At 52.4% G+C, this 20,161-nt stretch overlaps 1 protein-coding gene across 5 annotated transcripts; it reads right to left on the bottom strand.

Annotated features, from left to right (window-relative positions):
- Positions 1 to 3,697: 3,697 nt before the first annotated feature.
- On the bottom strand, positions 3,698 to 20,024 carry IL23R (interleukin 23 receptor). 5 transcript variants are annotated; one of them, XM_085231526.1, is made up of 18 exons: positions 17,959 to 20,024; positions 17,711 to 17,882; positions 17,513 to 17,635; positions 16,790 to 16,884; positions 16,562 to 16,584; positions 16,161 to 16,454; positions 15,958 to 16,081; positions 15,164 to 15,318; positions 14,903 to 15,048; positions 11,870 to 12,017; positions 11,031 to 11,113; positions 10,454 to 10,652; positions 9,450 to 9,647; positions 8,729 to 8,812; positions 7,069 to 7,119; positions 6,016 to 6,112; positions 4,954 to 5,044; positions 3,698 to 4,499 (listed from the first exon to the last, which is right to left on the bottom strand). In XM_085231526.1, exons 3-18 carry the CDS (start codon positions 17,564 to 17,566, stop codon positions 3,873 to 3,875), a joined length of 2,469 nt encoding a protein of 822 aa, XP_085087652.1. In that variant the 5' UTR covers positions 17,567 to 17,635; positions 17,711 to 17,882; positions 17,959 to 20,024; the 3' UTR covers positions 3,698 to 3,872. The 5 variants fall into 5 exon arrangements, with proteins under 5 accessions (XP_085087652.1, XP_085087651.1, XP_085087653.1 ...); XM_085231525.1 differs by having other exon boundaries at positions 17,711 to 20,024; XM_085231527.1 differs by lacking the exon at positions 17,711 to 17,882.
- Positions 20,025 to 20,161: the final 137 nt, after the last annotated feature.

Below are 20,161 nucleotides of genomic sequence, written 5' to 3'. Positions count from 1 at the left end.
TGAGAAGCTGAGGCAATCTAACTTGCTGAAAGTCATGCAGCCAGTGGGTGAGCTGAGAGCAGCAGTCATCTCCTTTGTGCCTCAGTCGCAGACAGAATGCTGTGCTCTCCAGGAGAATGCGTGGTATGGTGGCTGTGCAGCAGCACACATGATTCAAAATCGTAGCTCGTTCTGCATATTTAATGCATCACTTGCCATACGTTTTGTTTCAAGCATACTTTCTGAGGGGTGACAGTATGCAACAAGTCCCAGAGCAGCAGTGTCAGTAACTCTTCCGTCTCAATTTACACTGGTAGGAGTTCACACTTGATACACCCTATGCTGACACGATGGGCTGGAGATAAGAGCTAGCAATGAATGGCTTTGCTGTGGTCAGAGCCTGTTCAGGCTTTGAAAAGATTGCTTTTCGTTTTCGTATTCCTTTTTCGTTTATTCTCTTTTGCCCTATGAAAAGATCCTATTCACTGAGGTTGGTTTGAACAGCAGTGAGAAACAGCGCCGCAGCACATCTGTGTGTCATGAACTACAGTGCCTTGAAATTTAATTACTTTACATTTAAGTGAGTGGCAACTGATGCGGATTGCACAAGTAACATTCCCATCACTGAGCTCTTTCAGAAGGTGGTGAGGCACTGTTCACAGGTTGCCCAAGGAGGCTGTGGATGCCCCATCCCTGCAGGCATTCAAGGCCAGGCTGGATGTGGCTCTGGGCAGCCTGGGCTGCTGGTTGGTGACCTGCACACAGCAGGGGGTTGGAATGAGATGAGAACTGTGGTCCTTTTCAACGCAGGCCATTCTATGTTTAGACGACTCTGCAGTCCCACGCAGACCAGTGATAGTTATGTGAGAGATCGGTGCTTGTTGGTGTATATGGTCTATGTGTAGGACACTAGTCAGCATACGGTTCCTCTGTGTGTCTCCAAAGTACCAGAGCCCATGTTACAGTTATGGTGAAGAACCTATGCAACTCGCTGCCACGCTGGTAAATAACCCATGGAACTCACCGCACGCAATACAACTGCCAACAACATAAGCAAGCTTAGAAAAAGGTTTTGAAAACACAAATACCAAGAATTAGAGAGCACGTCATGTTTGGGGAAGGGGTGAATCTGGAGATGCTAAAATAAGTGTGTTAAGAGTGCCACTGTTATTTGATTACGACTGCTGAGCCATCCATGTATTCAAGGTTTCCCGTTACGAGGATCTTGGTGTTGTGCTTGCACGGCAGCTACTTCAATTCCTGGCACTCAGGATGCTGGGTTTTACCACTAAGTACTGCGCTTAGTGGAAAGAAGGCCCGGGCCTGACGAAAAGGCCTTTGTAAGGTCAAAGCAGGCAGAGACAAAAAGCGGAGCGAAGAGCAAATCTAACAAGTCAAACATGAAGCTGAGGTCATGACATGGCACTGGGCTGCTGACAAAATGACAGCTGTTCTCACGCCCCAAAGCTCTCGCTGCCAGAGGAAGCAACAAGGCATCTTCAGACCTAATCCGTTACCACCATCTACATGGGTTAAAAGGGAGAGAGGGAGCTGTAGTGCACATTTTTTTGTCCTCCTTCTTCCATTTGCTCCTGGTAAGCTGCCCGTTTTTTTTGGTTGCAGCATTCAGCCGTGTAAAGAGACAAATCCTTCCGCCCCAGTGAAACTGAAGGCAGCTCTGCCGTCAATGTGCGCGCAGTGAGAGAGGGGTGAAGGTTTCAGCCCCAAACCGCCGCGTGTGATGGGTTCGGCAGGGAAGGGGCCGACCTCCTCCTGACCACTGAAATACTCTCAGGTATCTCTCCTAGCGTGGCAGCCCTCAGCCAGCGAGCTGCAAGGTAAGACCACGCTTTCGGTCCTGGTATTTGAAAGGATGAGCATTTCCGCGCAGCAGGAAACACCCCACGTGTTGTGGTAGCTCAGGTAACACAGGCAGCTCGACTCTCAGGATGTGGACATTGAAAAAAATACCTTCCACACCTCACATTTTGGCTGCTGATTGTATGTGGCTGTTCTCTTACGGTTTCCTTCCTGCACAGGCAGCAATCACTAATTTTAGACTAGCTTACATGTGAGAGTGACATTTCAGGCTTGGAGACAGTTTTGCTACTTACTTCTTAAGAACAAACCTATCCCATCTTTTTAGGTGACATGCTGCTCCGTGAATGTAAGTGACAGATGGCAGAGCTCTTGACTGCTAAGAGGAAGCAACCACAGCACACAACTATTTTGGCTTGAAGGTGTCCGGGACTAAGTGACAAAACTGATTGATTTGTGCAATAGCTGTTAGAGAAAAACATGCATTGCCTGGCAACATTCAAAAGGAAAATTACAATCTCCAGGTTTTGCTGCCAACAGTCATCAAGTGGGTAATACTAGACGACTAATTACATGTAGGTTAGCATTTGTATTAGCTTTGTAAGTCTTATAAAAGCATTCTGAGTCTTGCTATGACTATTTTACAGCCTTCGGTTTGGTAATGCACTGTCAGGTGATCTTTTTTCCTTTTTTTTTTTCTTTTTACCATTTTGTTAATGTCAGTCTTACGAAATACATCCCCTGCGTGTGTTCCCTGCAACGTGCACAGCCAGCTCCGTTACCCTGAGCTGTGTAAGATGCACAGACTCCTCGGTGAGTGGAAGTCACACATATTGGTACTTCAGAGGCTCCTTTGTGCTACCTCTTGCTAGCAGTGCTGCAGTGCCCAAGTCCTGCTCTGAGCAGCATGGAGGAGGCTGCAGGACCACTGCCCTCCCCTTGCTCCACCCTGAGCCCCATCCAGAGGCTGCATGGCACTAACTCCTGCCCACCCTGAGCACGCAGCTCTGGCACAAAAACAGTCTTTGCTGTGATAAGAGGTAAGAGAGAAGAACCAGTAGAACAAACCTTAGGGAGAGCATTGCTCATGGAATGCCCAGCCATTTCATAGGGCATAGTAAACTTCTTTTATGCTTCTATTCCTTCAGAGCATCTCAAGTGTTTCCTGAAAAGGTTGGGGTGATCAGTCAAAGAGGTGATAATAACCCAACCTCTCACATTCCCAGGGTAGCCATCTTGCAAGGCTACCTCTGACATCCTGGGCAAACCTTTAACTGCTTTCAAGACCACTCAGCAAGAAGGAGACTCTGATATTTTGTTTTCTGCATCTCAGAAGATCCAAATTTCCTCTTATGCACTGAACAAATGCCATTTCTCTCTGCCATGTTCTGCTTCTGACAGAGCAGCAAAACCAAACCGCAGACAAACTGACGTGAGGTGATGAATCCTTCATCCAAAATGAAGAATCTGCCCAGTGACAAATGCAGACAGAGATTTTCAATGGGGCTGGCAGACCAAGACGATGAAGCTTTGTTCTTACCTGATGTATTTTTTTCTTACTGAATGGAAAGGAAAATGAAATTGGGCTATTCTGTCAAACAGAAAAGATTTCGTATGGTATCCACGGCTGCTGCAAGATGTGTAAATTGTCCTCATTGTAGTGTCTCTTCATTGTGGGTGATCCCAAGCTATTTCACACAGTTCAGCCAGAATACCTCAGGGAAGGTTTTATCCATCTTGAAGGCAATCAGCTCCAGGTATTACATGTTCTGTATATTTAACAAGAGAGTGCCTTAGGCTAATAATTGAAGCAGAATGCATCCTGTAAGAGTCACCTGCTTTGTATTTCAGTTCCTACAGGAATCCAAGCTCACATTTTTGTGTTTGTAAAAACATGAGGTAAAATTAAAACGATATATTATTGGCCAAGGCATCCAAAAGCTATCTGTGGTCGGTTAAGGTGAAGAGTTTCAGATCTGGAGTTTTGTTCCAGCTGTGATGTTTGAAATCTCAAAGGCAGCTATGTGTCACGATCAGACTGCCACAAGTCTGTGGGCTTTTCATCACAGTTTCTCTCAAAACAATCTTCCGATGCTCTGCGGAAAGCAGGTCTGAATATCCACAGATCCTCCATTCATTGCCCTCAAGCAAGAAACCAGCTCATCTGGAACCAAGGTTTGTTCCTGAACTCCTTCACTGTACAGTGTTTTTTCCCACTGGTTTTCCAAAAGCGCGTTCTGTTCCTCCTGGGCAGAGCTGAACGCGTGGTTTTGCCCACTTCTGTCGTTGTTTAAAACCAGGTTGATCTTATCCAGCAGGCAGATCTGGGGCCCTTCAGCTCCTTGAGCATCCCACAGGTAGCTGAAAGGGCTGCTGTAGTCTCTGAAGAAAATACTTGTCTCTGGTTCTGGAGCCGGTGTGTAGGGCTGTATTAGGCCAATGTTGGCAGCTACATATCCCAGAGTGTTTGCATCAGAGATTTGGGGTTTGTAGTCACCGACCTGCTCCGTGGCCGTGTTATGGGGAGGTGCTGAGCTCTGTGGCTGCTCCACGTTCTCAGGGACCACACTGCTGGGTTCCTTTTTGATGTTCACGTTCTTGTATTTCTTGTGCCCTGACAGCTCCTGTATCTCCGTAATTGTGGGGTCACTGTTATCCAGGAACGGCCCACTGAAAATGCTGCTTGTGAATTCACTCTTTTCCTAGAAAAAAAAGGATGATTGCACTAACAAACAGGCAAATGTTACCAATAGGAGTGATATCACGGGAGGATTACAAGGAGGAAATGGGGCAATGACTTCTTGGTCTTCATCTCAGCATCCTCTCCTCCTCTCTCCTCTAATCCCCTCCACAAAGCAGACTCCAGAGAGATGTGGAGAACAGACAGAAGAGCTGTGCATCTCCATGCTTACGTGGGCACCTCAAGGTCAGCTTGATTCAGTTCTACTGCATGAAATTTATATCGAGACAAGGTCTAGAGATCAAGCTAAGCTGGGCTCCTGTGCACAGTGCAAATGGGAGGAAAAGGATTCTCTGAGTTCTACATCCCATAGGGCTGAACTCTTTTTGTGTCCATATTTCTCACACCTACAGAGTGATTTTCCATCTAAGTATCTGTAAGTGGAAAAAAAAGCTGGGATGCAGTGGTGCAATTACCTGGAAGGACTTTATCACCCTGCTGTTTTCCACGTGGGGGAAATCTTCAAGCAGCCATTTTGGTAAGACCAGTGCCACTGCTGCCTTAGTTCTTCATCAAAAAAAGAAAGAGAAAAAAAGAGTTAGTCTATTTTGTTAGGCATTCACTTGTTTGTTCTGGATGAAATTGTCCCCAGGATGGTGGGGGAACTCCAAGTGTATTGATCACTCCTGGCCTTTGTGGAGGGCTGGGAAGCATTGGGTTTACAAACCCCTGTCCAGGAAGCTTTTCCCATTTGAGGTTTAACTCTCCAGCTCTCCGTGCTGCTGCTCTGGGTTCCATTTGTGGCAGTGGTGGAGGGTGCTCAGCATAATAGTGATAAGACAAGGGGGAATGGTTTTAAACTGAGACAGGGGAGGTTTAGGTTGGATATTAGCAGGAAGTTTTTCAGCCAGAGGGTGGTGAGGCACTGGAACAGGTTGCCCAAGGAGGCTGTGGATGCCCCATCCCTGCAGGCATTCAAGGCCAGGCTGGATGTGGCTCTGGGCAGCCTGGGCTGCTGGTTGGTGACCTGCACACAGAGGGGGTTGGAACTGATGAGCATTGGTCCTTTTCAACCCGGGCCATTCTGTGATTCTATGATAATGTCACACTGTGTGACACTCCCCAGTCTCTGCCAGTCCCAGGGTGCAGATGTGAGGGGCAGCCAACAGACCCTGCAAGGGACAGCATTCTCTCCACATTCGAAAGTAACAGAACCAAATTCTAGTACAAAACTTACATAGAGAGTTGTGTTTTTCCTCTCTCTTCTTTCACTCCCCTGGAAATGTATAATAACAATATATCACGTGTCCCTAAGCCTAGCTTCAATGGGGGAATGATTTTCGCTCTTTCAGTTGTTTTCTACCACACTGTGGAATTCACGGACATCCTTTTCTGCAGCAGTGTGATCAATGGGTGGAGCTGCCCTCGGGGAGAGCAGAGCACAGGGGAAAGGATCCGTTTCTGTAGTTAACCTTAAAGTATTCTGGAAGAAAAGCATGAGTTGGAAATAAGGAAAAAAAATGTGACAAAAGTGATACCTTTTTCTAGCTGATTTTTTCAACATCAGAATTACAAGAGCCACAGATAATATGATCACACTGACACCCATTCCCAGGAAAAACCTGATGTCATCATCTGAAAAAAAAAGGATAAAGAGGGAAAAAAATTAATCAGGCAGCTTAAAGACGGCGTCTTGTGGTCCGATTCCTCACTTGTGAATAATTGTGCATCCACAATCGGTCACGCTGAACTCAACTCCTCACATTCCTGTTGCCATCCCTACAGGTTTACCCTCACAGTTCTGATGGCCTGCAGGAAGAACGCCCTGCATTTAAAGCTGGAGGCCATGAAGCACCAGGCTGAGCAGTGAGGGCCCTTTTCTGGGCAGATGGGAGCTGTAGGCAAGTAATTCTAAGAAGTGTGGTCATTGTGTTTAACCATTTCCCACGCAGAGGTACCTTCCAGAAATGCTCAAGTGAATTTTTCAGTTCACATCGGTTTTGTTTTAAATACTGAAACAGATCATAGCATAACCTTTACCAGAATGCATGCAAAACACAATTGCAGTTAGAAAAAGAGATGGGAAAAGTTTAAAAAAGTCTTTGGCTCGGATTGTAAGGGCAGAAGTCAGTCACTGTCACACTACTGTATCTGCTAACATTCCTTTTTCATAGGCTGGACGTGGCTCTGGGCAGCCTGGTCTGCTGGTTGGCAACCCTGCACATAACAGGGGGTTAAAACTAGATGAGCATTGGTCCTTTTCAACCCAGGCCATTCTGTGATTCCATGATCTTTTATGTTCCTTGTTTTCTTACCTCCAATTTTTTGGAATGTACATTTTATTACATGTCTCACAAGAAAACAGCTTAAATTGCAGGGTGATGCATGTTCTGCTCAGTATGCTCACTACTTTCTCACTATGTGGTTTACTTTCCTGTCAAGTGAAAATCGCTTTTCTGGCTCTGAGCTCTCCAAAGTATGTGGAGTTTTCTCCTTTTCTATATCTCCAGATGCCACATTCGCTGCTCTGGCCAAAACTTTTCTGCTCAAGCAGAAATTCGCTTACCAAGGCTGAAATACTCTGCTCTTACCATGTGAAGCCTCCTGGTAGATGATGTCCAACATCTGGTCCTCCAAAGAAACTGCAGCAGAGAGAGGAAAAAACGCCCATCGCTTCATTTATAGGAGTACAGTGGGTGAAGTAGAAGCTATTGTTTGTTTTATTCATATTATTTAGAAAAAAGGGCTTCCAGAAACATCGTGCCTCTCTGCAAGAACTACAGGCTGATCGTGCTCAGGCTGACTGGCATTGATAAGGATGCAGCCAACATCCTCATCTGCAGTCACACTGCTCGGAGCTGACTGAGACCATTCAGAATACCCAGCACCACGTCCTGGGCTCATAGGCCACTTGAGTCCACCTGGTAATTTCTACAGGAGTTACTGATCTGTGAGTTCAGACTGATTTGGACGAAAAGGAGTGAAAACCACTTGGGATTCACAGTACTTTAATGAACCAACGAGTGGTGGTCAACGCACTGAGCTTGTCTAGGCCTGGCAAAGCCATGCAGGCATGGAGGAGAAACGCCCCATCCGAATTCTGCTTTGCACCAGCTCCATAAGGACCAGCACAAACCCACAGGGAAAGCCTTTGTTGCTTTGTAAAGCTGTCCGTGTGCAGTTCTCCCTTCCACACTGCTCTGCCTACATGGTACTGTACCAGAGAGGTATGCAGCAACGTCAGCCCTGGGTCAAACTGTATTTCATGTCACCAAGTTGGCACTGGGCTTTGACCTGAGCTGACCCGGCTAATGTTGCAGCTGTTTCAGCAAAGCTGTAACACAATTCTAGCACTAGCAAAAATCAGGGGCAAGAAATCATGGAAAAGGTCTTTAATTTTGTAGATTTGAGATAAATGCTTTTCCTAGCAAGTACTTCAATTCCAGCACACAGAGCACGCTTAGAGGGAGAGCCCACTCAGCTCTGCATTACAAAGCAGCCCTTGATTATATGGAATTGTGGAAGGAAAGTGTCTGAGCCAACAGCTCAGCAGCACTGGAATGAAGCACTTGCGGAGGGACGGTGTCACACTGGCACATTTAGCTGCGGAACAGCTCTGGGGGAGCTGGGAGGTGCCTTCTGCACTCAGCTTTTGGGCTCTGCATGGCTTGTTCTGCCTTAGGAAAGGGCCATCAGGATGTCCAGCTCCTCAGGACTGTCACAGCCTACACACATTGCTGGAGATTGTTCTTACTGTCTCTTTTAATTGGCCCATCCCTATTTGATATGAAATACTTTCCAGAACTGAAGCCTGCCTGCATCCAGCTCCAGGTGAGATGAGACTGGCTGCAGCTTGGCCAGTTCTCTGTCAAAGTTGGGTTTGTTTCGTCTTTACTTTAACAACTGCCAAATAGGGAAAGCAGCAACCTGATCTGTTCTATCCCAAAAAGGGAGAATAACTCCAGTGGTGTATTTTGTAGAGAAAGATGCAATTCTCAGGTGCGCTGTTAGAGATCTGTGCATGACAGCAAAGAGTATCAGCTAGAAAAGGCTTTCAAGCAGGCGTGTTAAAGTCTCCGGTGTGTCCTGCAGCCAAAGGATTTCCTTCTAGACCTTGCTTTTCTCTCTGGTCCACGGCAGGCTTTTACCTCTTGTTTCTAAAACTACAAAGCTGGCGGACTGTGAGGATACCAGCGAGCTGAGCTCTGCAGCTCCACCACAGCAGGCAGCACTTCTACACACTGAGCTTACCGTGGCCCGAGCTTGGTTTGCTCACTCCATCTGGGTAGGCTGCATACACCGACACGTTGATGTGGCTTCCTGCTGCTGCGTCCTCTGGAAAGAAGCAATAGTTGCCTTTAAGTTCTATCTATTAGCTGCTACTAAAGCTGTGGATTTGCTCAAGAGCTTCTGATAGAGCAGTGAAAGGAGAGGAGGTGTGGGGTTTACACATGAAAGAGCAAAGGCTTGGCCAGATAACTGTTTAGGAGGTACCCTGAAGCCAACAACGCCGGAATGAAGGTGGGAACCAGGAGACAGGTGGGACAGGTCTGAGATCTCGCTGCTGCTGGGCTCGCAGGTTGGCCATTGCAAGGCCATGAGCCCTGGCCGTTACAGGGTGAGGAGATGAGCTGAAGTTACAGCCTCATTACATCAAGTGCTTTGCCCTCTCTCTCTGTATAAATGCACATCTGTATTTCTGTGCTTTCACAAGCTCCAGGGATAACCCTACTTTCACTCCCTGCCATCTCGTTCATCTCTTCCTTCTCTTTCTCTGCCTCTTCTTTCCTCCTGGCCTTCACCTGTGGGACCAAATGCCACTGGGTGCCCTCAAGTCTTCTATCACTTCACTCTTGAATGCTTCCATGCTCCAAAATCAAGTGGGCGGGGGCTCAGTTCCAAATGAAATATTGGTATTACAACACCTTGACAATCTACACCCAACAGCAAAAAGGACCCTTGGATATCTTACCTTGGATGTAAGTGTGGGTGTCCTGGCCTGGGACTTTCTTCCAAAAGAACTCTTCCTCGTGGCTGTACGGAGCTGTACAAACCCACTCCACTATGAACCAGAGAGGAGGGATCCTGCTGTGCCGGGGGGGCTGCCAGGCCACGGATATGGTGCTCTGGTTCTTGTGCTGCACATCCACAGCCAGCGGTGGTGGGAAGGCTGCGAAGAGAGGAGGTGGCATAGGGACCTGTAGTGAAGCAGTGAGATTGGAGGGTGCTGTGCTGGAGGGGGGTAGGGCTGGGGGGGGGGGGGGGGGGGGGGGGGGGGGGGGGAAGATGTTCTTGGAAGCAGTGATTTAATATCTCCATCTACGTCTGTCTGTCTGTCTCTATATTTGATACTGAGATACATACATACATGCATGCCTCACAAAAGCACGTGTTCAGTTTTGCCAAGTCTCCTCTGTCTGAAATGCTTTACCTGACAGATTTACAGGAAACCCGTGTGATTCTGATCAGGAGGAGATTAGAGAATTTTTTCCACCTTATTTATACAGCGAAGCATCTATTTAGTCACACTCATTGTTTGTCCTTCATTTGAATGGGACTTTCCCCTCCCGTTGCTCACAAAAAGAGATATTTTCAAAAATAGGAAAGTGTGGCCATGGGGAAAACCACAACGTGTGGCACAGGGAACTTGAGGCAGCCAGAAGCCTTTCCTCCCTTCATGCCTGGCAGCTCCAGCTCCCGGCCTGGACACTCTGGCTATTTTGGGAGCTGCGAGCACGGATGGTGCCCTGCCAGCAGGACAAGCTTATTTTTAAACTCATTGCTGCATCTTTCGGAGGCAAAGCACTGAGCTGTGCTGCTGGGGCATCTCCAAGGGACGGTGGCCTTGTCTGGAGGACACTGCGTCCCCTTGGCAGAGGGGCTCCGCTCTCGCTTTAAACCCAGGTGCGTGCACGATAACGTTCCTCCCCTCGCCATTCAGATAAAAGGCCGAAGCCGGCGTGCTCGACCTCCCACCTTCCGGGCTGGGGTCCCGGCGGAGCGTCACACGGGCGGGGCTCGAAGCCCCCCGGGCGTTGTAGGCGGTGACGCGGAGGTCGCGCAGTGCTGGAGGCAGGAGGAGGCTGCAGGCTGTGCTCGATGTGTTGCAGAGGGGACGCGAGGCTCCGGCCCACACGGCGTAGCCCAGGATGGGTGTGCGGGCATCGCGGGGCGGCTGAGGGGGCGAGATGGAATGGGGATGGGATGGGGATGGAGATGGGATGGGTTGGTGTGGGAATGGGGATGGGGATGGGGATGGGGATGGAGTGGGGATGGGGATGGAGTGGGGATGGGGATGGAGTGGGGATGGGGATGGGGATGGGGATGGGATGGGGATGGAGTGGGGATGGGGATGGGGATGGGGATGGAGTGGGGATGGGGATGGGGATGGGGACGGAGTAGGGATGGGGTGCCACCGTGGGTCCCCGCCCTCTGATACCGTCGTCACCCTCATTCGGTCGCTGCGGCGAGCGAAGCGTTGCTTGCTACTGCCCCTTAGTGTTTGGAGCTATCATGCTAAAAGAGAACAAGAATCGCCCCGAAAGGGCCTTACCTTGATCAAGACTGTCACCTCGTGGCTGCCATTGGGGAACAGCCGGCCCAGCCGGCGCCACACGTCGGGTGCTGCCGCGGGGGCTGCGGGACACAGCCAGACGTGCCCTGAGATGCCCATGTCGGAGCATCTCCTGCGTGCCCCTTTCTGGCGGCCCTGAGTCCTCGGGCCGGGCTGTGTCACACCGAGGTGACGGTGTGTGGGAAAGGATATGACCCGGACCGAGAATGCTGCTTTTAGGGCAAGAGCTGCCCTGGGATCGTTGCCCTGCTGCTGGGCAGAATATCTCAGCTGGCTTCACCCAGTCCCATCCTGGTGCTGATAGCCCAGCTTCAAAGAGGAAAGGTTGCCATGAGAGGGCTGGGGGACCAATCATAGCATTGTAGAATCGTCTGAGTTGGAAGAGGCTTTAAAAAACTACCTGGTCCCACTCCCTGCAATGAACACGGACACCCACAGCGCCACCGGGTGCTCAGAGCCCCATCCCTGACCTTGGGTGTCTGCATGGCTGGGGCACCACTGCCTCTATGGGCATCCTGTGCCACTGCCTCACCTCCCTTAGTGTAAAGAACATTCTCCTTATATCCCATATAAATCTTCCCTCTTTTAGTTTGAAGCCATCTCCTCTTGTCCTATCAACAACACATCCTACTAAGGACTCCGTCCCCCTCTTCACAATTTTCTGGAGGAAAGCAAGCTACCAAAGATGGATAAATGCACCAAATCCCCCTTTTTTTGATGTCTGCACAGCTCAGCACTTCTGCGGCGACCTCAGGAGCCAGACAAGCCACCACTGCACACATCACAACGTGGCCCCGCGATGCCCTACCACCACTTACCAGCCTCAGGTGTGCTGTAGATGAAGGGCAGACCCCAAGCACTCCAGGGGCTGCCCGCAGCGCTGAGCCGGCACCGTGCCTGGAACACGTAGCTGGTGGCACTCTGAAGCTGATGTCCACGCTGCACTGCACTGTCCCATGCTGTCACCTGCAGGGCAAACAGGCAATAGGGCCACCACCTGGGGATGCTCAGCCCTCTGAGCACGTGGTGCTGCTAAACCCACAGTGCAGCCCAGCCTGGGGGTCTGCTGAGGAGGAAAGAGCAGTGGGTGAACACAGCTAGAGAGCGTGAGCAGGGTGCCCACGCTTGGCACAACAGTTGGGCTTTTCCAGGTTTCCCTGCGCCACTTTGGAGCTCATGTAGTAGGCACGGTGGGAATGATTTCAGAAGTCTTTTCCAACCTTAACAATTCTGTGATTCACAGAATCACAGAATCACAGAATTGTAGGGGTTGGAAGGGACCTCTAGAGATCATCGAGACCAACCCCCCTGCCAAAGCAGGTTCCCTACACCAGGTCGCACAGGTAGGCGTCCAGGCGAGACTTGAATATCTCCAGAGAAGGAGACTCCACAACCTCCCTGGGCAGCCTGTTCCAGTGCTCCGTCACCCTCACCGTGAAGAAGTTCTTACGCACATTCGTGCGAAACTTCCTATGCTGCAGCTTATGTCCGTTTCCCCTCGTCCTGTCTCCACGTACCACTGAAAAGAGACTGGCCTCACCGCTATGGCCGCCACTCCTCAGATATTTATAAACCTGGATCAGGTCCCCTCTCAGTCTTCTTTTCTCAAGGCTAAACAGACCCAGTTCACTTAGCCTTTCTTCATAGTGGAGATGCTCCAGGCCCTTCACCATCTTTGTGGCCCTCCGCTGGACTCTTTCCAAGAGATCCCTGTCTTTTTTGTACTGGGGAGCCCAGAACTGGACACAGTACTCCAGATGAGGCCTTACCAGGGCAGAGTAGAGGGGGAGGATCACCTCCCTCGACCTGCTGGACACGCTCTTCTTAATGCACCCCAGAATGCCATTGGCCTTTTTGGCCACGAGGGCACACTGCTGGCTCATGGCCAACCTGTCGTCCACCAGGACGCCCAGGTCCCTCTCTGCAGAGCTCCTCTCCAGCAGCTCATCCCCCAGCCTGTATTGGTGCATGCAATTATTCCTCCCTAGGTGTAAGACCCTACACTTGCTTGTGTTGAACCTCATCTGGTTTCTTACTGCCCAGCTCTCCAGCCTGTCCAGGTCTCGCTGAATGGCAGCACAGCCTTCAGGCGTGTCAGCCAATCCTCCCAACTTCGTATCATCAGCAAACTTGCTGAGGGTGGCCACTATCCCCTCATCAAGGTCATTGATGAAGATGTTGAACAAGACCGGACCCAGCACAGACCCCTGGGGGACACCACTGGTCACAGGTCTCCAGCCAGACTCTGCACCACCAACGACGACCCTCTGCGCTCTGCCAGTCAGCCAGTTCTCAACCCACCTCACTGTCCACTCGTCTATCCCACACTTCCTCAGCTGTGTTATAAGGATGTCGTGGCAGACAGTATCAAACGCCTTTCTAAAATCAAGGTAGATTACATCTACCGCTCTTCCCCCATCCACCCAGCATGTGACAGCATCATAGAAGGCCACCAAGTTGGTCGAGCACGACCTCCCCTTGGTGAACCCATGCTGACTACTCCTGATAACCTCCTTTTCTCCCAGTTGTCTGGACATGGTATCCAGCACAAGCTGTTCCATCACCTTTCCAGGGACGGAGGTGAGGCTGACAGGCCTATAATTACCCGGATCTTCCTTCTTGCCCTTTTTGAAGACCGGAGTGACATTGGCTATCCTCCAGTCTTCAGGGACCTCCCCTGTTGTCCAGGACCTCTCAAAAATGATGGAGAGCGGTTCGGCAATGACCTCCGCCAGCTCCCTCAGCACACGTGGATGCACCCCATCAGGTCCCATGGACTTGTGGACCTTAGTACTGCCTAGGCGCTCACGCACGTCCTCTTTCCTGACTAAAGGGAAGTCTCCCATTCCCCAGACCCTCTCACTAACCTCCAGGGTGTGGGATTCCTGCAGGGGAGCCTTTTCACTGAAGACAGAAGTAAAGAAGGCATTCAGTATCTCTGCCTTCTCAGCATCCCCCGTTACGAGGACCCCCCCCTCACTTAGTAAGGGGCCCACATTCTCCCTAGTTTTCCTTTTGCTATTAACATACTTGAAGAAGCCTTTTTTATTATCCTTTATCACTTTAGCTAGATTCAATTCCAGACGGGCTTTAGCCTTCCTCGTTGCATCCCTGCAGGCCCTGACTACATTCCTATATTCTTCCCAAGTGGTCAGCCCCTTTTTCCACATTTCATGGACCTTCTTCTTTCCTTTGAGCTTGCGCATGAGCTCCTTGCTCATCCACAAAGGTCTCCTGCCACCTTTTCCCGATTTCTTGCTCACAGGGACGCACCGATCCTGAGCTTGGAAGAAGAGCTGTTTAAATGCTGACCAGCTCTCAGAGGCCCCCTTACCTTCTCACACCCGAGCCCACAGGATAGCTCCAAGTAGGTCCCGGAAGAGATCGAAGTTGGCTCTCCTAAAGTCCATGATTCTTTGATTCATATGCATTAAGGTCAGGGGAAAGACAACTGAACCCACTTAACCCAGGACACTGCAGAGCTCTATCCCAGTGGCACCAGGCCAGTCCCCCATTTTGGCAGCTCTGCTGAGTGCTGGGATTGAGGGTCAGCCATCTGCCAGCTCAGGAAGGTTTCCAAAAAGGACCTTGGTGCAGTTTGCCCAAGTGTAGTTGTGTCTGTGTCGATGAGGAGGGAATTGATTAAGTGGGTGTTTGCTGAGCACCGTTAGTGGCCTTTTTCCACCTTGTCCTTGCAGAGCTTGATAAGATTTACAAATATTACAAATTTTGCTTTTTGCTTAAAGAAGCAGAGTTAATGCTAATGGAAGGGATGTTCTACCCACCCTGCTCCCCAGGGACCCCAACCCATGGCTCTATAATAGGGCCTTTGGGGCTCAGTGCCATCTCACCTCCCACTCCGCAGCACCCACTGCCTTGTGCCGCTCCTCGCAGCGCACGTCCTGCAGCTCTGTCTGCTGTCTCCAGTGGATGGTGGTGGTGGGAGGTGACCCCGCCGTCGTCTCCGCGCGCTCAGCCAGGGGCACGGCGGGCACCACTGCAGGGAGAGCAGCAGCCATCAGCCAGGCATCGCAGTACCGAGTGGGCACAGCGTGCCGGAGGGGCTCACGGTTGCAGCCCAATGCAGGGCACAGTGTGTGTCACGGGCGTACCGAGCTGCTGCAGGTCGAGGTGCTGAGGAGCTGAGCGTGCCATGCCCAGTGCATTGCTGGCCTGCACCCACACCAGGTAGTGACTGCTGCCATTCAGCACACTCAAGGGCACCGGTGACTCCGTGGGGAACACATCCTCCTGCGCCGTCTGCATGCTGTGGGCAGAAAGCAGCCACGCTCAGAGCCCTGCGTGGGGCACAGTCATCTCCAGAGCTGCAGTTTTTCACTCTTCAAGTGAACTAGCAAACCATTCTCTTTGGTTCCCGGCACTGCTGCATGGCATCCATGTTTCTGCTCCAGGAAGGGAGCTCCCACAGCTTGCTCAGGCTGCAGGGTTCAGAGTTTGCACCCCAGGGGCTCCTTTGGTGGTTAATTGGAAAACCCACACAGACTGCACGTAATTGAATAGCAGAGTGACAGTGAAAGCCCAGCAGCCTCATGCCATGGGGGCTTGGCCTTGCACGTGGCACAGCATGTGTATGGCTAGGGCAGGAAGGCCACTGGTGTACCAGACCTTATTTCCTATGGCATTTTTGTTTAGGTGCTTGGACACCATTAGGTTCATGCTGGGAACGGGGTTGCTGTGCCCTGGGTGTTGGATGCCCAAGGAGGCTGTGGATGCCCCATCCCTGCAGGCATTCAAGGCCAGGCTGGATGTGGCTCTGGGCAGCCTGGCTGCTGGTTGGCGACCTGCACACAGCAGGGGGTTGGGACTGATGAGCACTGTGGGCCTTTGCAACCCAGGCTATTCTATGATTCTATGATCTGGTTCCCCAGGGCCTGTGGGCCCCTACCTGCGCAGGTGGAGGCTGTAGTTGGTGTGCAGCAGCGTCGGCTGCCCGGCGTCCCACGTGCATGCCAGGCTCCCCGAGCGCTCGGGGATGGCACAGCTCAGGTTGGCGGGGGGATCCGGGGGGTCTGCAGAGAGGCAGCATCAGCATCCCTACCTTCAGTCCCACCGCTCCCCCATCACCCCTAACCTCACAGCGGTACTCACAGCCGGCCCAGAGCTCCGTCCCGCAGACCACCTCATTCCAGTAGCTGTTGGGGCAGCGGGCGAGGCAGGTGATGATGCTGAAGGGCAGGCGGAAACCATGCAGCTGCAGCTGGGCTGCGCTGCTGTTGAGAAGGCGTGGGGGACCCTCGGGGGCTGTGAGGTTGAGCAGGATGGAGAGGCTCGCCCACGGGCAGTCCAGCGCCGAGACACAGGTGATGGAGACGTTGGAACCCATTGGCACCACTGAGCCCGGCTCGATCCTCACGTGCCCCAGGCACCTGATTTGGGCAGCACCTGCGCAACGCTCACAGCTTCAGTGCAACCCCTCAAGCGCAGGGTAAACCCCATGTGAGCAGCTGGTGACTCATTGCTCAGCTCGGAAACAGTCTCACCAATTTTACCTTTTGCTCTAATGCTTGAATGACTGCAGGGAAATAACGCATAGGCTGAAAGCTCTGATCCCTGAGATTACAGCAGCGCACTGACTCGCGCTATCAGATTGGGGCTCTGCAGCAGCACTGATAAAGCTCATGCTCAAATTACATCAGCTCGATTTGGCTTTCCTGGAAAAGGCACAGCTATGCCGTGACATGCTGTGCTGTGCCATGCCATGCTGAATGGCCACTTACCTCTGCCCAGGATGCAGAGCAGGATATGGAGCACGAAAGCCTCTCCGCCTCCTGCCATGGCCTGGGCTGCGGCTGCTGCCTGTGCGGGGCATAGCCTGGGGAGGAGGCAAGGCGTCAGTGCTGCCAGGCACCCAGCCTGGGGGGGGCTGGGGGCAGTCGGTGGCACTGACAAGCCAACCCCCATGCCCAGTATGCCAAGGACAGAGATCTGATGGAGCGATGGCTGCACAGCTGGGATGGAGATCAAAATTCCATTGAAACTCAAGGAAAAATAATTTTGCCATAAAGGCGCCAGGACTTGCGAGCGGGCTGCTGTGGAGCCTCCATCCTTGGAAACAGCAAAACCCACATGGCTGTGGTGCCATAGGATGGGAACACCAAGCTCTCCTGACGTTCCCAACCTACTGTGATCCAGCTGCTGCCCTTCAGGCCCAGCAGGGGCTTTCCTACCTCTCCAAGGACACAAGCTCGTGGCCCCAGGCTCTTCTGAAGTTCCCTACAATCCCTTCACCCTCCTTCCCACCTGGCCCACTTCTCCCATCCCACTGCACCCGCTGGCCCTGGGGGCAGTGACGAAGGGCTGCTTTTGGGAACGGGGCACAGAATCCACTGTAAAAGCTTCAAAAGAGCACCCTGAGCTTCAAAAAGTTTCAAAGCAGCACAGTCCATCCCGAAGCAGCCTCCCAAATGCAGCTCACAGCTTTGCACTTCTCCCCCTGTTACCTTCGGGATGTGTGCGCTGACCTCATTTTCTTCAAGCACAGTGAAAGCGTTCATAAGGAGCAGCCAGGCGCCAAACTGACCCAGGGAGCGGCTCTGAAGGCCTCCCAGCCGCCCGCACACCTCCTGCAAGTTGGAGCAAATTAAAAGAAACAACACTCGTGGTCTAGGAAGAACTCTGAACAAATAATAAATGCTCACGGCAGCCAGTTGCAGCGTGAAGTCACAGCTCTGCTCCTCAGGGCATTTCTTACGCACACGTTTTCATTCCAATTTACAGCACTTGCAAACTCCAGAGCCAGAAGGCACGAGAGCAGTCTCGTCTCCAGATACGTCTCTCTGATCCCATCTCTGTTACAACTCCCCCAGCACCCTGTTGCCGAATAGATGAAAAGCAAAGAGCAAAGCAGAAAGAAGCCGTCCCAGCCCTGCAGGCCTGCAGATGTTACCGGGGTCAGGAGCACGCGGGAGCCGAGCGGTGACAACAGGAGTGGGGCTGCTGCCCCGTGGCGATGGGATGGGGACCCATTGCAGCCTCACTGCTGGTCACAGCGAGCAGCAGCAGCGACTGCCGGCAGCACTGACCTACATTGCCTGCTGAGAAAGCACAGTTTCCACTTTGAGTCAGTCCATGGGAAAACCCAGCATCCCTTAAAGCAACAGGCTCACGTGTGTGCTTCTTGCCCTCTTGCAGGATGATGTTTTCCTGGCAAACTCCGTGATTTCGTTACCCTCGTCTCACTTTGTGCTCTGCAACGGACACCTCACGCTGCCATCCCCACCACTGCGGGGGCTGCCAAACCCCACATTTCACCAAGGAACTGTTTTAAGTTCTGTGACTTATCCCCAAAGCCTTCAGTGAGACAGCCCATAGGAACGGGGCTGTGCGTGCCCATTCCTCTGCTGCTGTTTCCCAGTGCTCAGGGCTGGAAAACCCGGGGGGAGCAGAGCAAGGGCTGCTGGTGCCGCCCTCCCTGTTTGCCCCAGTTTGTCCCCTCCACCCCCACCCCGTCAGCGGAAGGGTTAACCTCAGTGACAGTGTTAACCTCTTTAGATGCTGCAACCACAGGAAATACCGCACAGCTCGGCTCGCCCTGCAGCACAAGCAAAGGTTATGGAAGATCGTTTCCCATGGGCAGGGCGGCCCTCTCATCGGGGCTCTGGCAGATCCGTGCGGCGGTGCTGGGAGGTGAAGGGCAGCGGTGGGCAAAGCTCTGCCCTGCTGCAGTGCCAAGCAAGTGGCTGCGGCTGCCTTTGGGCACAGAGCGAGCTCATGGGGCTGCAGAGGGAATCTGGGCTTGTTACTGGTGTGTTTCATGCAATATGGAAGGAAAAAGTATTTGTACCACCCAGTGACATTTTCAGGGGCTCTTGCCTTCCTTTGGAATAGAATCTCACTTCTTTCCCTTCTCTGCTCTAACAAACCCGACACTCCGTCCTCCCCTCAAAGCAGCCTGCAGCTCTGTGCTCTCCCACCCCTCTGCTCTTCCCCCCGGGGCTTTTCATCTCCTGCTTTATCTGCCCTGCAGCCTGAGTTCTAGAGGTGGAAATAGCCCCGCAGCGTTCTGCTGCTGCAGAGGGAGTCCTGATGGCACAACACAGTACTACATGGCACTGTATGGCACGGCCTGGCATGGCATGCCACTGCACACTTCTCCAGCCTGCTGCACATTTCTCCCCATCCTGTTCCCTTCCCTGCACCCCCATTCTGATGCCTTTGCTCCGGCTTCATTCCCTCCCTCCAGTGCCAGATATTCCAGTCCCAGTGCTGGGCACCATGCAGGCAGAGCCCCCAGATTTGCTAGGAGAGGAAATACGGAGGGGCCTCACTGCCATCCCCTCACCACACATGGGCGATGGCATCTCACGGCCACTTCCTCGCCCACCCTATTGGGGTGAAATCGGTGGATTTTGTTACTTTTGGTGAACTGAGGGCTGAGAGCCCCGCGGAGCTGGTTGTGCCCGGGGCGGTGACACGGACAGCTGGTCCCGCTGGCTCTGACCGCAGCCGGCAGCCCCGTGTGCCACACACGGCCCTTATCCCTGTGCCACTGACCTAAAATTGGCGGTGGGGCCGCGCAGGGCCGGGTGCAGACACCGGGAAGACGGTACCCGCAAACAGCCGCTTTTGGGGCGGGATTTCCCCGAACGAAGCAGCCGGGCCGGGGAGGGTGAAGGGGGGGTGCAGGTACCGCGATGGGCCGGGCACGTTTGCTGTTTTGTCTTTTGTCTGCACGACACACCGGCCCGTGTGCTTCGCTGATCTGCCGCAACCTACTTTTATTTTGATTTCCCTTCCAAGCCGCCTCACTGCGGTTTCCCCCTCCCTCGAGTCTCACGGCCCGGCAGGCAGTGAGGGGGCCCTGAGCCCCGAGGAAACCCCCAGAGCGGGGCTTCCTTTATTTCAGCAGGGAGGAGCAGCTCGGGGAGCGCTTCACACGTGCCAACCCCCTGCGGTGCCACCACCACGCGAAGCCCCCCATATCCCGCACTGCAACGCCCAGACAGCTCCCCCTCCCCCAGCAACGCCCCCTGCTGCCAGGCCCCCTCTCAGCCCCCTGTGCAATGAACACCCCCGTGCCCTCTCGCAGTGCCCCTCACACCCCCAATCCCAGTGCCCCCATGCCGTGCCCCCCCCGCAATGCACACCGA

This window comes from Meleagris gallopavo, chromosome 10 (genome assembly GCF_905368555.1).
Source record: "Meleagris gallopavo chromosome 10, MGAL_WU_HG_1.1, whole genome shotgun sequence".
NCBI classification, from domain to species: Eukaryota; Metazoa; Chordata; class Aves; order Galliformes; family Phasianidae; genus Meleagris; species Meleagris gallopavo.
Note: the sequence above shows the minus strand (reverse complement) of the source record. Positions and strands in the feature narration are given on the sequence as shown.